The 18,420-nt window shown below is 54.6% G+C and overlaps 1 protein-coding gene and 1 long non-coding RNA gene across 5 annotated transcripts; one reads left to right on the forward strand and one right to left on the reverse strand.

Moving 5' to 3' along the window:
• Positions 1–7,007: 7,007 nt before the first annotated feature.
• LOC111816143 (zinc finger and SCAN domain-containing protein 2-like) lies at positions 7,008–13,476 on the reverse strand. Of its 4 annotated transcripts, none has more exons than XM_023712818.1 (3): positions 13,250–13,476; positions 9,726–11,071; positions 7,008–8,772 (listed from the first exon to the last, which is right to left on the reverse strand). In XM_023712818.1, the coding sequence occupies exon 2, from the start codon at positions 11,041–11,043 to the stop codon at positions 10,420–10,422; it is 624 nt and encodes a 207-aa protein (XP_023568586.1). In that variant the 5' UTR covers positions 11,044–11,071; positions 13,250–13,476; the 3' UTR covers positions 7,008–8,772; positions 9,726–10,419. The 4 variants fall into 4 exon arrangements, with proteins under 4 accessions (XP_023568586.1, XP_023568585.1, XP_023568587.1 ...); XM_023712817.1 differs by lacking the exon at positions 13,250–13,476 and adding an exon at positions 12,692–12,807; XM_023712819.1 differs by lacking the exon at positions 13,250–13,476 and adding an exon at positions 12,126–12,567.
• An 889-nt stretch (positions 13,477–14,365) lies between these two features.
• On the forward strand, positions 14,366–15,784 carry LOC111816144. The gene is made up of 3 exons (XR_002820628.1): positions 14,366–14,562; positions 14,911–15,011; positions 15,287–15,784. It is a non-coding gene; the product is annotated as an uncharacterized LOC111816144 (long non-coding RNA).
• The last annotated feature ends 2,636 nt before the right edge of the window (positions 15,785–18,420 follow it).

The following is an 18,420-nucleotide window of genomic DNA, read 5'->3' on the forward strand; positions in this document are numbered from 1 at the left end:
TGTGTGTGTGTGTGTGTGTGTGTGTGTGTGTGTGTGTGTGTATGGCCAGTTCAGCCCACCAGGGGGCATCTGGTGCTGGGGATTGAACCGCAGTCCCTGTGCTTTGCTTAGCTTAGCTTGTTCTAAGTAGGTGCTTTAGACCACTGAGCCATCTTACCAGCCCGACAAAATCATTACATTTGAAGAATTAATAGGTCTGATTATTTTTCACAGAATCAAACATCCTCCATAGCCCAGTAGTGGCCAAGAGAGAAGACAGGCTCACAGAGCAGTGTCCAGGGAGTGTCTCAAGTGTGGCAGGCATCATCAGGCCCTGCAGTAGCCAGGCCAGGCCCCAGCCCTCCTGGGGCTCCTGCTGGGGGGGGGGCAGACAAGGATCGGGCAGATAATAAGCAGGAGGCAGCTGCAGAGGAACCACAGAGGTCCTCCAAAGGGGAGGGAGGCCTGGTGGGAGGGGCGCTCCAGACCTGGCAGATGCGCTGTCTGTTGAGATAATCACATGAACTCTTTTTCTCCTTTAAGCTGAAGTAGGACTACGTTTCTTTTCTGTTCTTTTTTGCAGAACCGGGGATTGAACTCAGGTCCTTGCACTTGCCAGGGAAGCTCTTATTCCACTGAGCCATGTCCCTGGCCCCAATACTATGTTTCTTCAACCAATTTTCTGATATTGAACCACTCACTCTACTATCTGTAGGATAAAAATGTCCTTGGTCAGGATGCAAATATTTTGTTTGTTTGTTCTTTAGGTTTTGTTTTCTTTTATTTTGCTTTGCTTTCTTTTGTTTTGTTTGAGATAAGGTTTTGGGGCCGTGACATGGCTCAGTAGAATAAGCGCTTCCCTGGCAAGCACAAGGGTCTGAGTTCAATGCCCAGTTCTACCAAAGAGAGAAAGAGAGAGAGAGAGAGAGAGAGAGAGACACACAGACAGACAGACAGACAGACAGACAGACAGACAGGGTTTTGCTATGTAGTCCAGGTTGGCCTTGAACTCAAAAACATACTCCTGCCTCAGCCTCCCAAGTGCTGAGGTTACAGGCATGTAACCCCCATGCCAAGCAGGATATATTTTTAAATATATTTCTAGGTTTAATGTGTTCTTTTATTTTGGAGTTTTGCAATTACTGTCCTAAGACAGAGTACTCTAATGTTCCCTCCCAGTGCTCTTTTCTGATTAAGTGGGTTGTTTGTCTGTCTGTCTGTTTGTTTTTGGTCTTTTTGAGACAGGGTTTCAATGTGCAGTTCAAGCTGTCCTTGAGCTCACTTTGTAGCCCAGCCTGGCCTTGAACTTGAAGCGATCCTCCTGCCTTAGACTTCTGAGTAATAGGCTTACAGGAGTGCATCACAATGCCCAACCAAATTTTCAGTGTCATAAGAACTGCATTAGATGAGTGTCACACACACACACACACACACACACACACACACAGACACACTTGTTTTCTAGGACTCATTGTATATGAAGGCTCTATTTTTTAAAAGTCCACACAACGCCCCAATAACACCACTTGGGCCTCATATCTTAATTAAAGTGTGAGGATAAGGGTTGGATTTTTTTTTACTACTAATTAAATTATCTGATGATTATAGGTATATGCAGATTATTTTAAGTATATTGCAGTAATTTGTACTTTTGCAGAAAATTGTCCTATTTGTGCAAATGTGAAATTGCCATGAATTGCCCGTACTATTGTGTTGTGATTTTTTCAAAATCTTTATTATATTCATAGTTATAATCACCCTTTCACTAATATCTGTTTATGTGTTCTCTGCCCCGCTTTTTTCTCTGTCTCTGTCTATCTTCTGTCCCTTTTAAATTTTTTATTTTTATTTATTGTTTTACTTTTTAGGGAAGGGCCTACAGGTTGTTCAGGGTCTCACTACTAGATCGGACCCGAAGTGATCCTCCTGTTTACAGCCTCCCAAGTGTTGGGATTACAGGCCCGCACCACCACGCCCAGTTTCAATCGCCATCTCAGTGCACCCCGGGGGCGGGGCTGGCATGGCAAGCCTGGGATTGAACTCCTGGCCCCTACCCTGTTTGCAGGCTCTTTAATCCGCTGAGCTATTTGACCAGCCCTCTAAATTATTATTTTATTTTAAAAGACACTCTTTGGCTCCCTTGTATTTCTTGGGAATTTCATGAATGCGAGCTGAATGGGGGGGGGGGCGGCATCCGGCCCTGTCCCCGGGGTGACCCAAAGCTCCCTGCCCTGTGCCTGTGTCCGTCCTGGCCTGCAGTGCGTAGGCGGCCACTGTCCTGCACAGGTCCTTGAAGGTCCCCGCGGCGAAGCTCCCAACTGCAGCCGCCGCGAGGAGACGCTGCGGACCCTCCGCGTCGCCGTGTCCGGACGTGCCTGCTCGCAGACCGAAGCCCGCGGATTCCTGTGCACTTGGGAGGTCGAGGAGAACAGGGCCTCTGGCTGGGCAACCGCAGGATTTCCTGCATGCTGGCGACAGCCACCACCACCACCCCGTGGTCCCTGCTCACGAGGCTTTTAGGGTCCCGTATTCCGGGACACAAAATGGTGCCGGAGGTGGGAGCTGGGCGGCGGTCCTCTCTGTTTTTCCAGAGGTTCTCTATCCACCCCACCCAAGGAACAGTGCTGCTTGAGTTTCTTCACTATTATTGGTGGGTTTTTCTTTTGCAGTACTGGGGATTAGACTTGAGCATGCTCCCTGTACACTAAGTTATCACCAACACACACACACACACACACACACACACACACACACACACCCCACCGCCTTTTTTTTTCCTGAACCAGGATTGAACTCAGGCCCTTGTTCTTGGAAGGCAAGCGCTTATTCTACTGAGCCATCTCCTCGGCCCCTTACTTAATTCTTTTTAATTTTGAGGCAGGGTTTTGCAGGTCCCTCTGCCTCAGCCTCCCAGAATGCTGGCACAGTCATGGGCCACTACGCCTGGCTAGTCTACTCATTTTTATCTTTGTTACTATTTTCTGCTTTGCTGGGCATATTCTACTCTGTTTTTGCTAACTTCCCAAGTTGAACTTTCAACTTTCTGATTTTCAACATTTCTTCTTTCCTAATAGATTACATTTAAAGCCAAACTTCCCTCTAATGACTCTGAGTTGCATCAGCAAAATTTTGAAATGTGGCCTTTCCATAGCTATTCACTGGTAAATATTTTATAATTTTCATCAGTTTCATCTTCAGTCAGTGTTTTGAAATCCCCAGTGTATACAGCAGCTGTTATCTGCTATCTTTTTTGTTAAGATAATTGTCTTTTTTTTTTTTTTTTTTTTTTTTCAAAGCCCTGTGCTCACTGGCCCTCTGTATATCTTCTTTGGAGAACTGTCAGTTTGAGTTCTTTGCTTGATTTTTTTTTTTTTTTTTTTGGTCCAGCTCAGCCCAGCCTGGGGGTGGGGCTGGCACAGCACTGGTGCAGAGGATCGAACCTCTGTCCCCTGCGCCTGCCTGAGCTTGCCTAAGCAGGCATTTTAGACTGCTGAGCTATCTCACCGGACCTATTTGCTATCTTTTCATTAGTGACGTCTGATTTCACTACAGAATGCGATTCACCAGGGGATTTGGTATTTGTTGAAAGTCACCTCATTGCCTAAAGTTGGGTTTCATATTCTGTATTTATATTTCATTTCTCATGTTGTACGGGTCCATGCCAAGGCCCCAGCGATGGCCAAGAAGCTAGGCCTACTCCCTGATACTTTCCGGCACCAGGAATGAGCGGCCGTGGGCCTATGGCGCCCAGGGGGAGAGGGGTTCAGGAGCTGAAGGCGGCTCCTAAGGTGACGACACCTTTGCTGCTCCGAGCCCAGATCTAGCCTAGCCCGGGGTCTGCGCAGCCAGCCCCTGCAGGCTGCTGTGGGATCCCCAGGGTCAGCTGCTGTGGCCACTGGACCTGCAAGATCACATCCAGGCCTGGCCAAAGACGGGCGGAGAATGATACACAAGTGTGACTGGAGATTGAGCCCAAAACACCCAAGAACTTGCACCTTCAGAAGACACTAGGGGCTGAGGTGAGGCCGGTGGGGTGGTCGAGCGCTTGTCTGGCAAACACAAGGCCCTGCCTTCCATCCTTGGGGCTAAAAAAAGCAAAACCAAATGACCTGTAGAAAAGAAGACACAACAGGGCATGGTGGCCTATGTCCCATCACTCAGGAGGCTGAAGCAGTGGCCAGGAGAGGACCAAGTATGAGCCTGAAGAAGCCACCTCAGGCAGGAGCACCAACTGGGTGGGGGCGGGACAGCCTGAGCATCACCCCTCACACCAGGGACTTTTCATGATCCAATAGACTGAGCCCCTCCCCTGCCCCGGAACCGGACACAGCCCACTGTACCTCCTGGGCCTCACACCTGCTCCTAGAAACACCGACGCTCTTGCAGCCACATGCCTTAAACCCAATCTTGGGGATCCCCGACTGTCCCCCAGTAAGTTTCTTTTCCTTCCTTTTTTTAATAATCTTTCTGAGACAGGGTCTCAGTGGGTAGCCTAGGCTGGCCTCAGATTCACAGCGCTCAGCTGAAGCTGGACACTGACTGTCTGTGGGAGGGCAGGTCTCGGCCTGAGTGGCTAAAGCAATCAAGCTACCTCGGTCTCCAGAAGAATCATCCTGCCTGGACAATTGCAGCTATTTGTCGCTAGGCAACCATGTGTCTCCTGATGCTAACTTTGCAAAGGTATAAATAAACACCCATAGTGTTGCTTTTGGGGGTCTTCTGCCAATGAGACAAAGAGGCCACCACCTGAACCCAGCTCTCCTCTCTTGTCTATTTTTTCCTCATTCCTGCTGCCATTTTCCCTGGGGTGAGAGACACCAGCGAGTCCCTACAGCAATCTTGCCTCAGCCTCCTGAGTGCTGGGACTGGAGGTGTGCTCCCAAGCCCCACTGGATTCTGTACAGCAGAGAAGGAAGCGGGTGGGGAGAAGAGGCAAGAAAGAAAAGAGAAAAAAGAAAAGAGAAACAATGTCAAAGTGGCAAGGACCTTGAGAGGACTAGATCCCGCCTTGTCACCTGGGACTTAGACACTTGTCCCTGGCCTCCTGTTAAGAGGCACTCACATGCAGCTGATAAGGGGCTGCTGAACTGCCACCTAGGTCCACCAGCCTGGAGAGGGTCACCTGCAATCCGTGCACCCACAGGCAGCTCTTCACTGAAGGCCGGCAGGTGCCAGCGCCACACAGAACCACCCACGAGGCAGGCTGCATGGAGCTGGTACTCTTTGGGTCTGCATTGCCTTAGGTGGGGATCCTAGAAGGAGGCCCGAGAGGGAGTCCCGTCTGCCGGGAGGTGTACTGTTGGGAGCGCTCTGGAGCTCTGGAGAAGGAGTGGCTGTGGGCCACGCAGGTGCGCACAGAGGCCAGGGGCTGTCCTGGCGTCTCAGCAGGAGACCAAGTTCAGCCTGACCCCACAGGAAAGCCCTGAGCAGAAGCTGCGCTGCTGCGCCCCGCCAGCTCCAGGCCCGCTGTCATTCACCAGGGAGGCGGGGGGGGGGGCGGCTAGGCGGCTGTGAGCCCTTAGCAGCCAACGCTGGAACAGCTGGAAAACTGAGGGGGAACCAAGAGCGTCCACCGCAGCATCCTCTGGAGTGAGCATGACCCGGGTGGAGACAGGGAGACTCGGAGACCATAAAGGAGGCGTAGGAGGCAGAAACAGGAAGTGGGCGGGGTGCAAAGGCGCCAGGCTCTGCTCCTCCGTAGCACCGCGATTTGGCCGAGGACGGACCCTTCGCTTTGCTGTTCCTCCCTGGATTGGATTCTGCACCCCCAGAAAATCCCCCACAACCAGGCAAGGGATGCTGTTGATGCGGGGTCATGATCGCAGCTGGGCCCTGGATCCCCCTGGAAGGCAGCAGCCTCTGCATCGCTACACCCCACAAGCTCACCCAGGAAAGAACCCTATTTCCTCCTCCCTGCTCCAGACAGCAGGGCCACCAGATTTCCTGCACAGAAAGCCCTCCTCAGAGAGGTGGAAGCCGCAGGGTGGCCAGTGACAGCCAAGCCTGAAGCTGTCTCCTTGTCATCTCACAGCTGGGGCCCTACTCAGCCAAAAGAGCCCTTGGTGGCTTCAACCAGCTTCAGTCAAACACAAGGCCCCTTCCTCTGCCCCAGTGAGGCCAAGTTTCATCGTCCCAGCACTGTCCTGATCACTCCTGATGAGTCACTCTTGATCTTCCTTGGGCAACTGAGGCAGCAGCTGCTGCTGAAAACCCAAGCCCCAGAGCAAAGTGACAGATCAAAGGGCTGGAGCAACCCTTGGCCATGATTCTCCCTGTTAACCAGTCCCAAGGCCTCCTGGAGGCAGGTGAGCCTGGCATGAGGTCACTGTCCAGCACCTCAGCTGCAGGAGGCTTGGGCTGTGAAGCAGGCAGCCTCGCTTAGCAAGAGGAGGAGGGCAGCGTGCTTTGTGCCTGTGTGTTTGCGGAGAGATGTCTAGTCAGATACAGGGAGCCTGTGCTCATTAACTGCTGTGGTTTTGGGCAGATGTTTACTGTTGTCACGGATCCCCCAGGTTACCTTGAACCTAACTTCTGAAGAGAGGGGGGCTGAGACAGAGGCCACCACTCTGCTCCCAGCTAAGTCCTCAAGGACCACTCCTCACACCAGCTGTCGTGGACAGGACATTTATTCCACTTGGTCAGCTCAGGTGAGTGTCAGTGACCTCCAGAAATAGCCCACATGGACAACCACTTACAGGCACACCTGCACAGCCATGGGTGGGGCCCTCCTGAGTTCCACTGCCCCCAAGTAGGGGACAGTCAGAGGCCTCCTGTGCCCATGATTGACCCAGGGGAGTCAGCCCACCCATGGCCCGATAGAATGCACCCCCTAGTCAACTCCTACACCCACCTCAGCCCCATCCCCACAGCTTGCCCCCGCTGGCCAGCTGGCAAAAGAGATTCCTGAGCGAGACAAGCCCAGCCCAGCATTAGACCCAGGTGGCATTCAAGAAGAAATGGCACAGTCCCTTGCCCCCAGGGAACTCAATCTGCTTGGGGACCCAAGACACACACAGAGACACAGAGGATACTGGAAGATGAGACAGCACATTGTACTTGAGAGTGACACAGTGTGTCAGCACAGCTACTGTTCAGAGAAGGCAGGAGGGCGGCCAGGTGCCGGGGAAGCTCAGCCCCGGTGGGTACGGAGGGCTTCACGGGGAGGCAGGGAAGAGGACGCTTCTGCAACACAAGGGAAGGCACAGCACAGCTGTCGCAGGAAGAGGCAAGCTGGACAGTCAGCAACCAGGGGAGCGAAGCTGGGGCTTGAGACTGGCCATGAAGGGGAGCCAAGCGGGTGCTCCGGGCTGTGGACTCCTCTGGCTCTTCTGCCCTCCCGGGCATCTGCAGTCCCAGGATGAGACATACAGCAGGTGCTCAGTGAGATCCAGGAACCAGATCCACAGGGGAGAGAAGCAGCGAGAGCCCAGGGCAGGCATCTCCAGGCTTCCTGCCCATCTCCACAGGTCCAGCCTTTTCTGATGGGGGGGTCCTCTTGGGAGACAGGGGAGCAGGGAGGCTCCGTGCTGACCTGCTCCAGTGTGAAGCTGCCTCCACACCCTGCAGCTGGCCTGGGACCTGCTCCCTTCCCCGTGTCCTGTCCCCTCAAGGGACGCAGCTCCTGCACAGGGTCTTCACACTGCCCAAAGCCGCAGCACACAGGGCTCAGGTCCTCTTCTTCCCCAGCCTTCCCAGCAGTGCTCGCCTGGGGCTGCACAACTAGGAGCAGGAAGCACTGCTGCTGCTGTCCTGGGGTGTGGCTGGGGGGAGCAGATCCCTTCCCCTGGGCGGTCCCAGCCAGAACCCTGCCTTTTGGGCAGCCCAGCTTCCCCATGTCCTCACTATGCAATCAGAGCCTGGGCAGAGCAAAGAGCTCTGCCACACAAACTGGCAGCCTATTAGGCAGAACTGGGGCCCAACCAGCCCAGGGCACCTCTGGCCATGTCAGGGGACAGGAACTCAAGTTCTAGAAGCTTGGTGTGCTGGTAGGGCTGGGAGAAGGGAGTGACAAAAGGTTTCCACCTCAGAATTCTTTATTCCCAACAAGGGAAGGAGGCGGTGGGGGGGGGGGTTGCTATCTGTGGGGAGGCCTTGGCTGTGGGGCTCTGAGGACAGGGCACAGCTGAGGAAGACCCCTGGCTGAGGTTCTGGGTCTGGAGTCCCAGGGCTCCTGAAATTGCTTGAAGTCTTTGAGCACACATGAATGTTTGTTCTCCTCGGGACAACATCCATAACCTTCAGTGATTTTCAAAGGGCTGGATGACCCTGAGGTATTAAAGACCTCTCTGGCTCAGCAAGGCAAAAGAGCTGAAGCCGGCAGGTTTGGCCCACTTGTGATGGGAGGGTTTGCCTCAGAGACAGATGGAACGCGAACACCAACTTGCTGTGTTGGCTGCGGACAGTCCCTTCCTGTCTCTGAACATGAGCCAGAGGCGGACTAAGCAGGGGCAGAGAAGCCAGCTCTCCACTCAGGTGCTGTCCCCACACAAGAGTTGGGGTCCGTGGCCAGGCATGTGGAGGACCCTTGCCCAGCTGTGACTCCTGCCAGGCCTGGGGAATTTCCCCATTAGGGCTCGGAATGGAGAATGAGCCTCTACTTCCAGGCTCCATCGAGTAACCTCTACAGGTCACTGCAGGGCACCTCCAAGGTAGGTCTTCTTAGGGGATGTGTCCTCGTGCCAGGGTGCAGTGCCAGCCAGGCCCCTGTGGGGCTTGATTCTTAGTCGCTGTGCCCAGATGTGCCCTGCCCAGATGTGCCCTGCATGTCCTGGTCAGGTTGTGCCCACTTTGCATCTGTTCATAGAAACAAAGAGATCAAGGTCAGGTCTGTGCTGTGTGGCCCTGTTCATCCAGCCTCCGCCCCCACCCCCACTGGGGTAGGAGAGACCCTCAGGTGGCCCTTTCTCAGCCCTTTCTCCAGCACTGCCAGGATATTAACTCCATGTACACAAAAGACCCCCTGGTTTGGGGCACTTCGGGGACTGCTCCTGATGCCCAAGGCCCTGTTTAAGCTTATTCTCTGCCACCAAGTACTTGTCTTCACTGCAGTAACCATGCAGGCAAAGGGTGAGACAGAGCCCCAGCACTTAGCCCAAGCCTGGGCTGGAATGGACGGCTCTGGGAGCCAAGGGCGTGTCTGGGTCCGCAGGACGTTTCCCTGAAGGCCTTCAGCCGCCTGTGCCCCTGCCCAGGCCCCTTTCACATGACTCCTGGCCACATGCCCAAATCCTCCCAGGTCAATTTGCCAGCTTGACTTGGGTCCAGAATCCAAAACAAAGCCCTGGTTTTGCCCACTGTTCCACCAAGCACACCTGTGATTTGGGGCAAGCTCAGTCTCCAACTCCAGGCAGCAACTGGCCTTCCCAGCTGTCACTGCACGACCTTGGTCAGGTGTCCTACCTGGGACCTCGCATTCTTTCAGTAGATCACCCGCAGGCGTCTGCTCTCCTATCTGCCCTCCCAGTGCCTCAGTTCTGAGCTCGCTGTGTGCGTCTCAGTTAAAAGCTTGATTGTCCCCACCCCCACCCTCACTGGAAAGCTCTGATTGAGGATGCTGCACAGGCTTGGTCTTCCTGTAGCAATACCATTTGCCCTCAGGAGGGCTCCAAAGTCATCAGAGTCCCCTGGGTGAAGCCAGTCACCCTTGACCCCAGGGCATTTTATAGGTTGGCCTACTGCATGGCCCACAGCCCTCTGCACTGGCACACATGAGGTGGTACCCACATGTCTGGACCCAAGGTCCTCACCTGCGGCTCTTCCCGGAGTGCAACACAGTACAGCAGGTGGCACACAGTGAGTCTTCAGCCAAAGCTTGTTGGACAAAAGGTGTCACCCCTCTCGGGCAAATCCTTTCAGTATCCCAAGCAGTAGGAGTCTCTGGTCTCTGTCCCCAACTTACAGATGTGCAAACTCAGATATGAAGTGGGATGATTTCCCAAGGGCACCAGACAGTGGACGCCCAAGGCAGGGGGCCTTGCAGGCTGCAGATGGGCCTGGAGAACTGTGGCAAGCTGTCCCCTCTGAGATGCTTTCAACTCTGACATTCTGGGAACGAAGATCCGGCAAGCAGCAGGTCATACAGAGACCTGCATCACCTGCATGCCCACGATGCCCACCACCTCCACCGGATATGGAGAATCAAGGCAACGCCAGGCACCCTGCCCTTGAACCCCACCTGCGGGGCTCACCTGCTCTAAGCAGTAGGAGCCTGCAGAGCAAAACCTGCACAGGAGCCAAATGCCACTGTGTGCGCAGCCAACCCAAGGGCCCTGGGAGAGAAGAGGAAGAGGGTGGCCCAAGCCCTTCGGACACCCCAAGACAGTTCTCCACCCTCTCCCGCGTGCCCATCATGAGTGGTGGCTGCAGCCCAGTGCCATATCCAAGGGCCTCTGACGCAGCTCCAGAGCCAGAGGCGGCCTATGATGACAGACGGCATAGGCGTCATAGCACGCTGCCTAGATGGGCCGCCTGGCCCTCGGGCCCGTGGCCGTGGCTGCGCTGGTGGGTCTTGAGGGAGCCCTCACGTGCGAAGCTCTTGCCGCAGCGCGGGCAGAAGTAGGGGCGCCGCTCCCCGAATACACCGGGGCGACGCGGGTGCGGGGCAGGCATGCGCGCATGCGTGCGCTGGTGGTTGAGCAGGAAGCGAGGCTCGCGGAAGCAGCGGCCACACTGCGCGCACTGGTGCGGCTTCTCGCCACTGTGGATGCGCTGGTGTGTGAGCAGGTTCTGCTTGAGGCTGAAGCAGCGGCCGCATTCAGGGCAGGGGAAGGGCCGCTCGCCGGTGTGCGTGCGCTGGTGCACCTCCAGGTTGTGCTTGACGCTGAAGGCCTTGCCACATTCGGGGCACACGAAGGCAGCCGCGCGCCCGGTCCCGGCCCCCGCCCCGGCGTGCGCCTTCTGGTGCCGCACCAGGCTGGGCTGCTGCCAGAAGGTCTGGCCGCACAGCGGGCAGCTGTAGGGCTGCTCCTCCGCTGGGTGGTGGATGACCAGGCCTCGCTCGTCCCCCAGACCTTCCTCCCCGTCCCCCTCAGGGGACCCGTCCTCGGAGGACACCAGGTCGGTCATGGGCGCTTCTAGCTGCAGTCACGAGCCCCTGGGGAGACAGAAGCAAGAGCAGGGTCAGAGTGGATGTGAGGAGCCAGCCAACCCCTACCCCATAGGGTCGTTAGCCTCCCTCTACCTCGGACACGGTGTTCTTTCTTTCTTTCTTTCTTTTTTTTTTTTTTTTTTTTTTTTTTTTGGTGGAACCGGGGATTGAACTCAGGCCCAGGCAAGTGCTTATTCCACTGAGCTATCTCCCCAGCCCCTTGGACATGTTTTTCTTCCAGCTCAACCTCTCCTTGCTGTCCCCTCTTCCCCTAACCACAGCCTGCCTTGGACTTTGCTCAAGTGCCAACTCCTCCTCGAAGCCTTGCTGGATGCCTCCAGCTTCTCTGAACCTTGCTGTCCAACCCTGCGACATCACCCTCACGACGGAGCTTCCTTATCCTAACTGCCATACTGAACACAGCGCCTGCGACACAAAGGCACAGAACACACACAGAAGGTAATATTCGTGGCTCCGGGCATTTTAAGTAAGCCTTCGCCTGGCTGTATCTTACATCTCCAACTAGATCCAAGGGAAGGCGGAGTGCAGTGCACCCCAGCACTGGAAGGAAGGATGGGGTCATCCGGGGTGTAAAGACATTTTTGCAAAGCCTCCCACAGGAAAAAAAAAACACACACACACACACACACACACACACACACCTGTAAACCTGAAAGGGACTTCACTGGGTTAAACACTAAAGGCAGCTTCTCTATCAAAATAGGGCCTGGGCTCAAGGGCTACAAGGCCCTGAACAGTGTGGGGTGGAGAACCAGTCTCTGCTTGACCAGAGCAAGGCCTGGCCCCAGCTGAGCCACATGCTCAAAGGACAACAAACAGCCTAGCACCTGGGTCCCTTCCCCTGGTCCTCCTTGGGTTCACCTCCCAGGTCGCTATGTCCCCTCTTAAGCCTTTTCCCACTGTCTGCACAACAGCCCCAAGACAGGTGCAGAGCAGGTGGGGCAGCCCCATTTATAAGCAGGGCAAGCCCAGTGCGATGAGGTCAACACACTTGTCCAAGGTCACACAGGTGACATAAGCGCTAAGTCTCACGACTCACTGTTGAAAGCTCTTCTCAGTGTACCAGCTGCTCACCAACTGGACATCTTTTGATACACACATGAATGCACAAGCACACATGCCCACAGAGCCCACCACCCCATCCCAGCTAATGCAGGGCCATCCATTCCCCAAAGGCCACTGCTCCGGTAGGGCACTGAACAATGCCCCCACTCCTGTGTCGTCGAACTTCTGGGCATGAGGGTCTCACCCATCCCATGCCTCTTCAGGGAAGGTGGCAGCCGACCTTCCAACACCCCTCAGCCTCCTTTCCTAAACCTTCAGAGGGCTCTCAGAAAGGCCCGTGTCTCCCCGACCTTCAGGCCAGGGGGAGCTGCATTCAGGCAGCCTAAGTGGTGGCCCGGTACCCTCACCCACAAGTCCTTTCCCTGGCGGCTGTGCTGACATTTGCAAAGATGGACCGTGACAGTCCCTCCGCCAACCTTGCCTGGCCCTGGCTGGGCAGCTTGTGGTCTCTCCCCACTATACCCCCACCCCCGATGGAGGCCCCGCCCTCCCCGGGGTCCCAAGGCCGCGGCCCTGTCCCTCCCTCCCCGCTACACTCACAGCCTGGGCTGCGCCCGGGCTCCTCCCCGGGTCTCCAGTGGCGATGCTTTCCTCTAGAGTCCGCGCCGTGTGACGCAAACACGGTGCGGCTCCCTCAGCGACTCCCGCGCCCCTGCTCCCCGCCCCCATAAAGACAAGCGACCCCCGCAACCCTGCGATTGCCGAGCGGCTGCTTGAAGCCAGAGCATTTCCCGCACCCCACCGACCCCCGCACACAACAAGCGTCAGCTCCTGCGGCCGCAGAGACCCCGGAGCTGCACCGTCCCTGTGCTTGGCAGCCCTCCCCCCACTCTACCCCCACCCCCACGGAGACACCTAGGCCGCCCCCCAGCCGCGCCCCCCCCAAAGAACTGATGCAAACCCCTCCCCAACGCCCGCAGCCTCCCCAAAGCGCCTCTGCAAGCCCGTGTAAACACGTAATTAAACCGCGGCACCGCCGCTCTCGGCGAGGACAGCGCAGCTCCCGCAAATACGGTAGCGGCCCGCGGTGACCCGCCCTGGGGTCCCGCCCTGGCCTCGGTAAATACGGCAGCCGCCGCCCGCCGGGCCGGGACTCACATGGCGCCGCCTCCCGGCCTCATCCTTGCCGCAGCGCCGCAGTCGCGACGTCCGCAGCGCGCAACGGTCCCGCGAGGCGGGGAGGTCCAACTCGCCGCCGACAACCTGGCGGCGGAAGAAGGGAGGCTGCGAGCGAGCGCTGCGCCTGCTCGGCCGGAGAGACCGGTGGGGGCCGGTTTGGGCGCCCCCAAGTTTCCCGGCCTGCTGCTCCCAGCCACCTGGAAGCAGGAGGACCGAGGTGGAGGTAGCGCCTCTCCTTTGAGTAGAAGGGGAAAGGAGGTAAACGCAGGCGCCCCGCTGCGGAGCATCTCAGTGTGGGGTTCATGGGCGGGAGACCCGAAAGGCGGAATCGCAGCGCTCCGTGGTCCTTGCTGCCGGCTTGGCAAAGCCCCCTCCTCGACATCTCTAGGATGGCCAGAGAATGGGTAAGGAGGGGCGTTGCGGCTTCAGAGGTCAGGCTGAGGACGGACCACGAAAGGGCAGCTCCGAACACCCAGAGAAACAGCAGGTGTGCCAGGCTAATTCCAGGTCCCCTGCCAGGCTGCACATGCCTCTGCCTTTTACCCGCCTTCCCGTGTATTATCTCGTGGGAACTTCTAATAACCCTGTCAGTCTCCTTGGGCTGCTGTTATTATCCCATTTTACAGACTGGAAAAATAAAGCCGAATGGCTTCCCCCAAGGCCCGCAGCTCTTAAGGGGCAGAGCCCAGATGGAGACGCAGACTTAAGGCCCTGGCGTTTGCCCTGTATCACACTGGGTCCAAGACCACGGGACGCAAAGGCTGTGGTGGCTCTGGGAGAGATGGTGCACGCCTGTAATCCTAGCTCTTGGGAGGCTGGAGCTGGAGCGCCCCTGCAAGTTCAAGGCCAGCCTGGGCACATAATGAATTCAAGTCCAGCCAGGGCTCCATAGGAGATGCTTTTCAATAGTCCAAACCAAAAACCACAAAAAGATGACTCAGCGGAAGTAATCCCCTACCTGTCGGAGTGGCTCAGAATTCACATTTGACAAACAGATGTAGGAGGAAACTGATTTTAAAGTGCTAAAAGAACATCAAATGGGTTTTATTTAATGTAATTGTACATTATTTTGCCCCCCTCCCCCATAGCTGCCCGGGAAAGGAGTCGGGGAAGGTGTTGTTGAGATCTCCAAGACCCAGGCAGAGCTCTTTCTGGCAAAGGGTGCATGTGGCTGTGAGCGTGGAACTCGTGCTTTCAGGGCCGAAGACTGCGCCCTGCTTCAGCCCCTTGGCACTCCTTTGCCTTCTGGACACCAGGACTAAAGCATTGCAGGAAAGGCCCCTGGGCAGTAAGTAAGTCAGCCCCTTGCGCAGACCCAAATAGGGCAGCCAGCAGGTCCCAGCCCACCCGGTCTGACCCATTCTTGGCCTCTGCACCCCGCTACTGCCACAGCAGCCACGGAGGTCCCTAGCCAGATGCACTGTCATGCCAAAAAGATCAGTGTTGGAAACAGGCATCGCGGAGGGGGCTGCTGGGAAGGATCAATGCGTACCCTAGATACAAGTTTAATTTCCCGCTGCAACGACAACAGGACCGCCTGGCCCCTGATGCAGCCCATGACAGCCACTATCTTCCACATTCCAGCTTCTCTTGCTGAAGTTGTCACCTGCCAGGGCAATAAGTTTTCTTACTTCCCACAGGCCACAAGAGAAATGGGGACATTCTATAAAGACCATGGCTTTCAAAGCAGAATCAGGACTCTAGCTGAGGGTGGCACCATATATTCGGCAGCGCTCCCCAGGTAACCTGGGAAGGGGATGCCACCTACAGCCCTGGGTCCCTGTGGGAGACATCAAGGACAGAGGGTTTCCACTCTTTTCTGCCGCTATGCTTCTGGGTGAGTTGCTTTACTTCTCTCATCACGCACACATTGGACCTGCTGCCTACCTCCGCCCCCGCCCATCCTCACAGGCTGTGGCGCTGTGGCACTGTAGAGCCTCTGCCCACACGCTCCTGCTGCCTCAGGGCCAAACAGTGGCCAGCATGTGCTCAGCACTATCTCACCCCGCATGGCAGGTGGCATCTGGACCCTGGCCCTTACAAAGGCTGTGGCTGCCCTGCTGCTAAGGTGCCCGTGGGGCACTGCGGTGGCCCGTGGCTCCTGTGTGGACAGAGACGACAGCTCAGTGAGCCTGCCCAGAGCCCTGCCCTGCATTCACCCCGAGAAACACTGGATGGGCAGAAGAGCCCAGGGAGGCTCCAGGCCCTGCTCTGCACATCCTGCACCTCCTCCTGCAGAAGGCGAGTCTCCAGGGCCTTGCTCTTGGAGTGGCAACACCCCGCCCTCAGGACCTCCTCCTGTTCCAGGGGTCGGATAGTGTCCCTCAAACCTCTCTCCAAAGCCTCTGGTGCTGGCCTCAGGTTTGGAATTCAGCACGCTTTTGTCATTACTCTCAGGTTGTAAACTTCAGAGGACAAGGACTGTGTTGCTAGCATCCCGGTATCCTAAGGATCCAGGATATAATAGATCTTCAGTCTATGTTGAATGAATGAATGAATGAATGAATGAATGAATGAATGAATGAATGAATGAAATGAAATGAATGGCCCTGAGCTACATCTGGCAGCTCAGAGGGGGAACATGGCTCCAAGTACGCCAATGCAGACGCGGGAAATGGCAAGCGAAGATGTAGCCCCAGCCACAATTTTGAGATTTGGGAGGAGTTACAGAGACCAGGGTGAAGACGTGGAATTCTTGGTGGGAGTTTTCGTCTGATCCAAATTGTAGAGTTAAAACCCAGGGCATGACCTGCAACATCAACTCAGCCAAACCCTTAACTCGTGGCACGCAGGCAATGGTCCCTGCTCATAAATGCTGAACTAAATACAGGAGAAACATTGTCTTCTCTTGTCACAGGTACGCATGCTCTGTAAGCAGCCATGCGTGGCATTTATTTACCCTTGTTTGTTCGCTTTTGCAGTGGTGGGAGTTGAACCCTGGGCCTTCACAACTGAGCTACATCCCTGCACTTTTTTATCTATCTATCTATCTATCTATCTATCTATCTATCTATCTATCTATCATCTATCTATCAATCATCTATTTATTTATTTTGCAGGGAACCAGGGATTGAACTCAGGCCCTTGCGCTTGCCAGGGAAGCACTTATTCTACTGAGCCATCTCCCTGGCCCACTTTTTTATTTTTTGAGATAGGGTCTCAGTAAGTCACTTAAGTCACGGGTGCAAACTTGTAGCCCTCCTCCCTCAGCCTCCTGGAGTGCAGAGATTACAGACCTGTGTTTCATGCCTGGCTTTTTTTTTTTTTTTTTCTTTGCGGAACTGGGGATTGAACTCAGGACCTTGTGCTTGCCAGGCAAGGACTTATTCTACTGAGCTATCTCCCTGGCCCCCTTCATGCCTGGCTTGAAACAATAATCATAATCATAATTATAATAATAGCCACCATGTATTGAGTGCTTGTAAATGCCCAGCTCTCAGTAAACAGTAGTTATTATTATACCTTGCCAGGGTCCCATAACTTAAACGGCAAAAGTCAGAACCATCTGGCTATCTAGTTCTCCCAACAAAAGGATCAAAGTTCTTTTTATTTTGTTCTTCTTCTTCTTCTTCTTATTATTATTATTATTATTATTATTATTATTATTATTATTATTGGCAGAACTGGGGATTGAATTCAGACCCTTGCACTTGCCAGGGAAGCTCTTATTCTACTGAGCCATCTTCCCAGCCCCTATTTTTTATTTTATTATTTTTTTATTTTCTTATGAATTTAGGGCAGGGCCTACAGGGTGTACAGGGTCTTACTATATAGATCAGACTTGTAGTAATTCTCCTATTTTCAGCCTCCCAAGTGCTGGGATTATAGTCACGTGCCACCATGCCCATTCCCAGTCATCCTTTCAGCATGCCCTGGGGGTGGGACTGGCTCAGCACACCAGGATTCGAATCCCAGCCGCTGTGCTCTGCTGAAGCAGGTGCTTTAGTCCACTAAGCTATCTGGCTGGCCCTCAAAGGTCTTTTTAGATTTGGGGCCATGGGTGAAAGGGAGGGGAGGAGAGGAAGGGAAGGTGAGACTTCTGGTTCCTTGACAATAGGAGCATCATTCCTAGGATTGTAGCCATTTAAGCTAATTAAAATGAAAGCAAAATTAAAATCCAGTCTCTCGGCCACATTACAAATGTCAACCAATCACATTAGCTAGTGGGAAGGGCATTGGAAGCGTAGACAGAATATTTGTCACAACATGGACGGCACTGGCTTCAGACACATTCCCCTCCAACCTGGATGCCATCTCTTTAGCCTAAGGGACAACCAAGTGATACCTCTGTTCCCTCCTCTGTGCTGCCCCCACCTGCACCCAGGAAGAACCGTGATAAGTGAGCACATACTATTTTTGGTTCCAGGATTCCTCCTCTTGCCAAAAAGTCAAACATATTTCTTTACCCAACTCAAACCATGTTAAAAATAAGAAAAGCTTTCAGAAGCAGCCTCTTCTTTGTCAGTTTCTCTGCCAGTCCCCTTTCGGCCCTGGGCCTGTGTCCCTTGGTCAGTGCACCTGTGCATGCTGAGGTCTTTGCGACCCCCTCTCCTTGGACAGATCCCCAGGGCTGTGCCGAGACACCATGGCTCTGAGTACAACAGGCACCAAGCCCTTCCAAGGACCCAATGGCCTCACTGGCAGACCTGTTTGTGTTACTTGCCACAGAACCACCACCAGCGAGTATCTAGGGCACTTTTCTCAGTCCCCAGCCTGTTCCTAATAAAAGATCATGGGAGTTCAGAAACACCAGCCCCAGCCAGCCAGGACATGTGGCTTGTTGCAGGCCTGACAGCAGACAAGACAGGAATCCTTTAAGATCTTCCTGTACTCATGGCTGTTTTCATTCCCCTATGCAACCCTGTCATCTCTGCGCAGTATCTTAAATCCAGAATCACTAAGATAACAAGTCTGATCTTGTTTTTCATTTTATGAGACATGTCTTCTGAATTTTTTTTTTTTTTTGGGGGGGGGAATGGCTCACGCTGCCTGAAAGGCAGGTCTGGTAGGGAAGGTGGAGCTTGGGATTGAACCGCAGTATCCTGCTCCTGACTGCCTTTGCATGAGCAGGTGCTTAAACAACTGAGCTAAGGGCAGGTCCCCAAACTATTTTAGTGATTCTTTTGTTTTGTTTTTGGTGGAACTGAGGA

Source organism: Octodon degus, unplaced genomic scaffold, assembly GCF_000260255.1.
Source record: "Octodon degus isolate 3935 unplaced genomic scaffold, OctDeg1.0 scaffold00027, whole genome shotgun sequence".
Taxonomy (NCBI): domain Eukaryota; kingdom Metazoa; phylum Chordata; class Mammalia; order Rodentia; family Octodontidae; genus Octodon; species Octodon degus.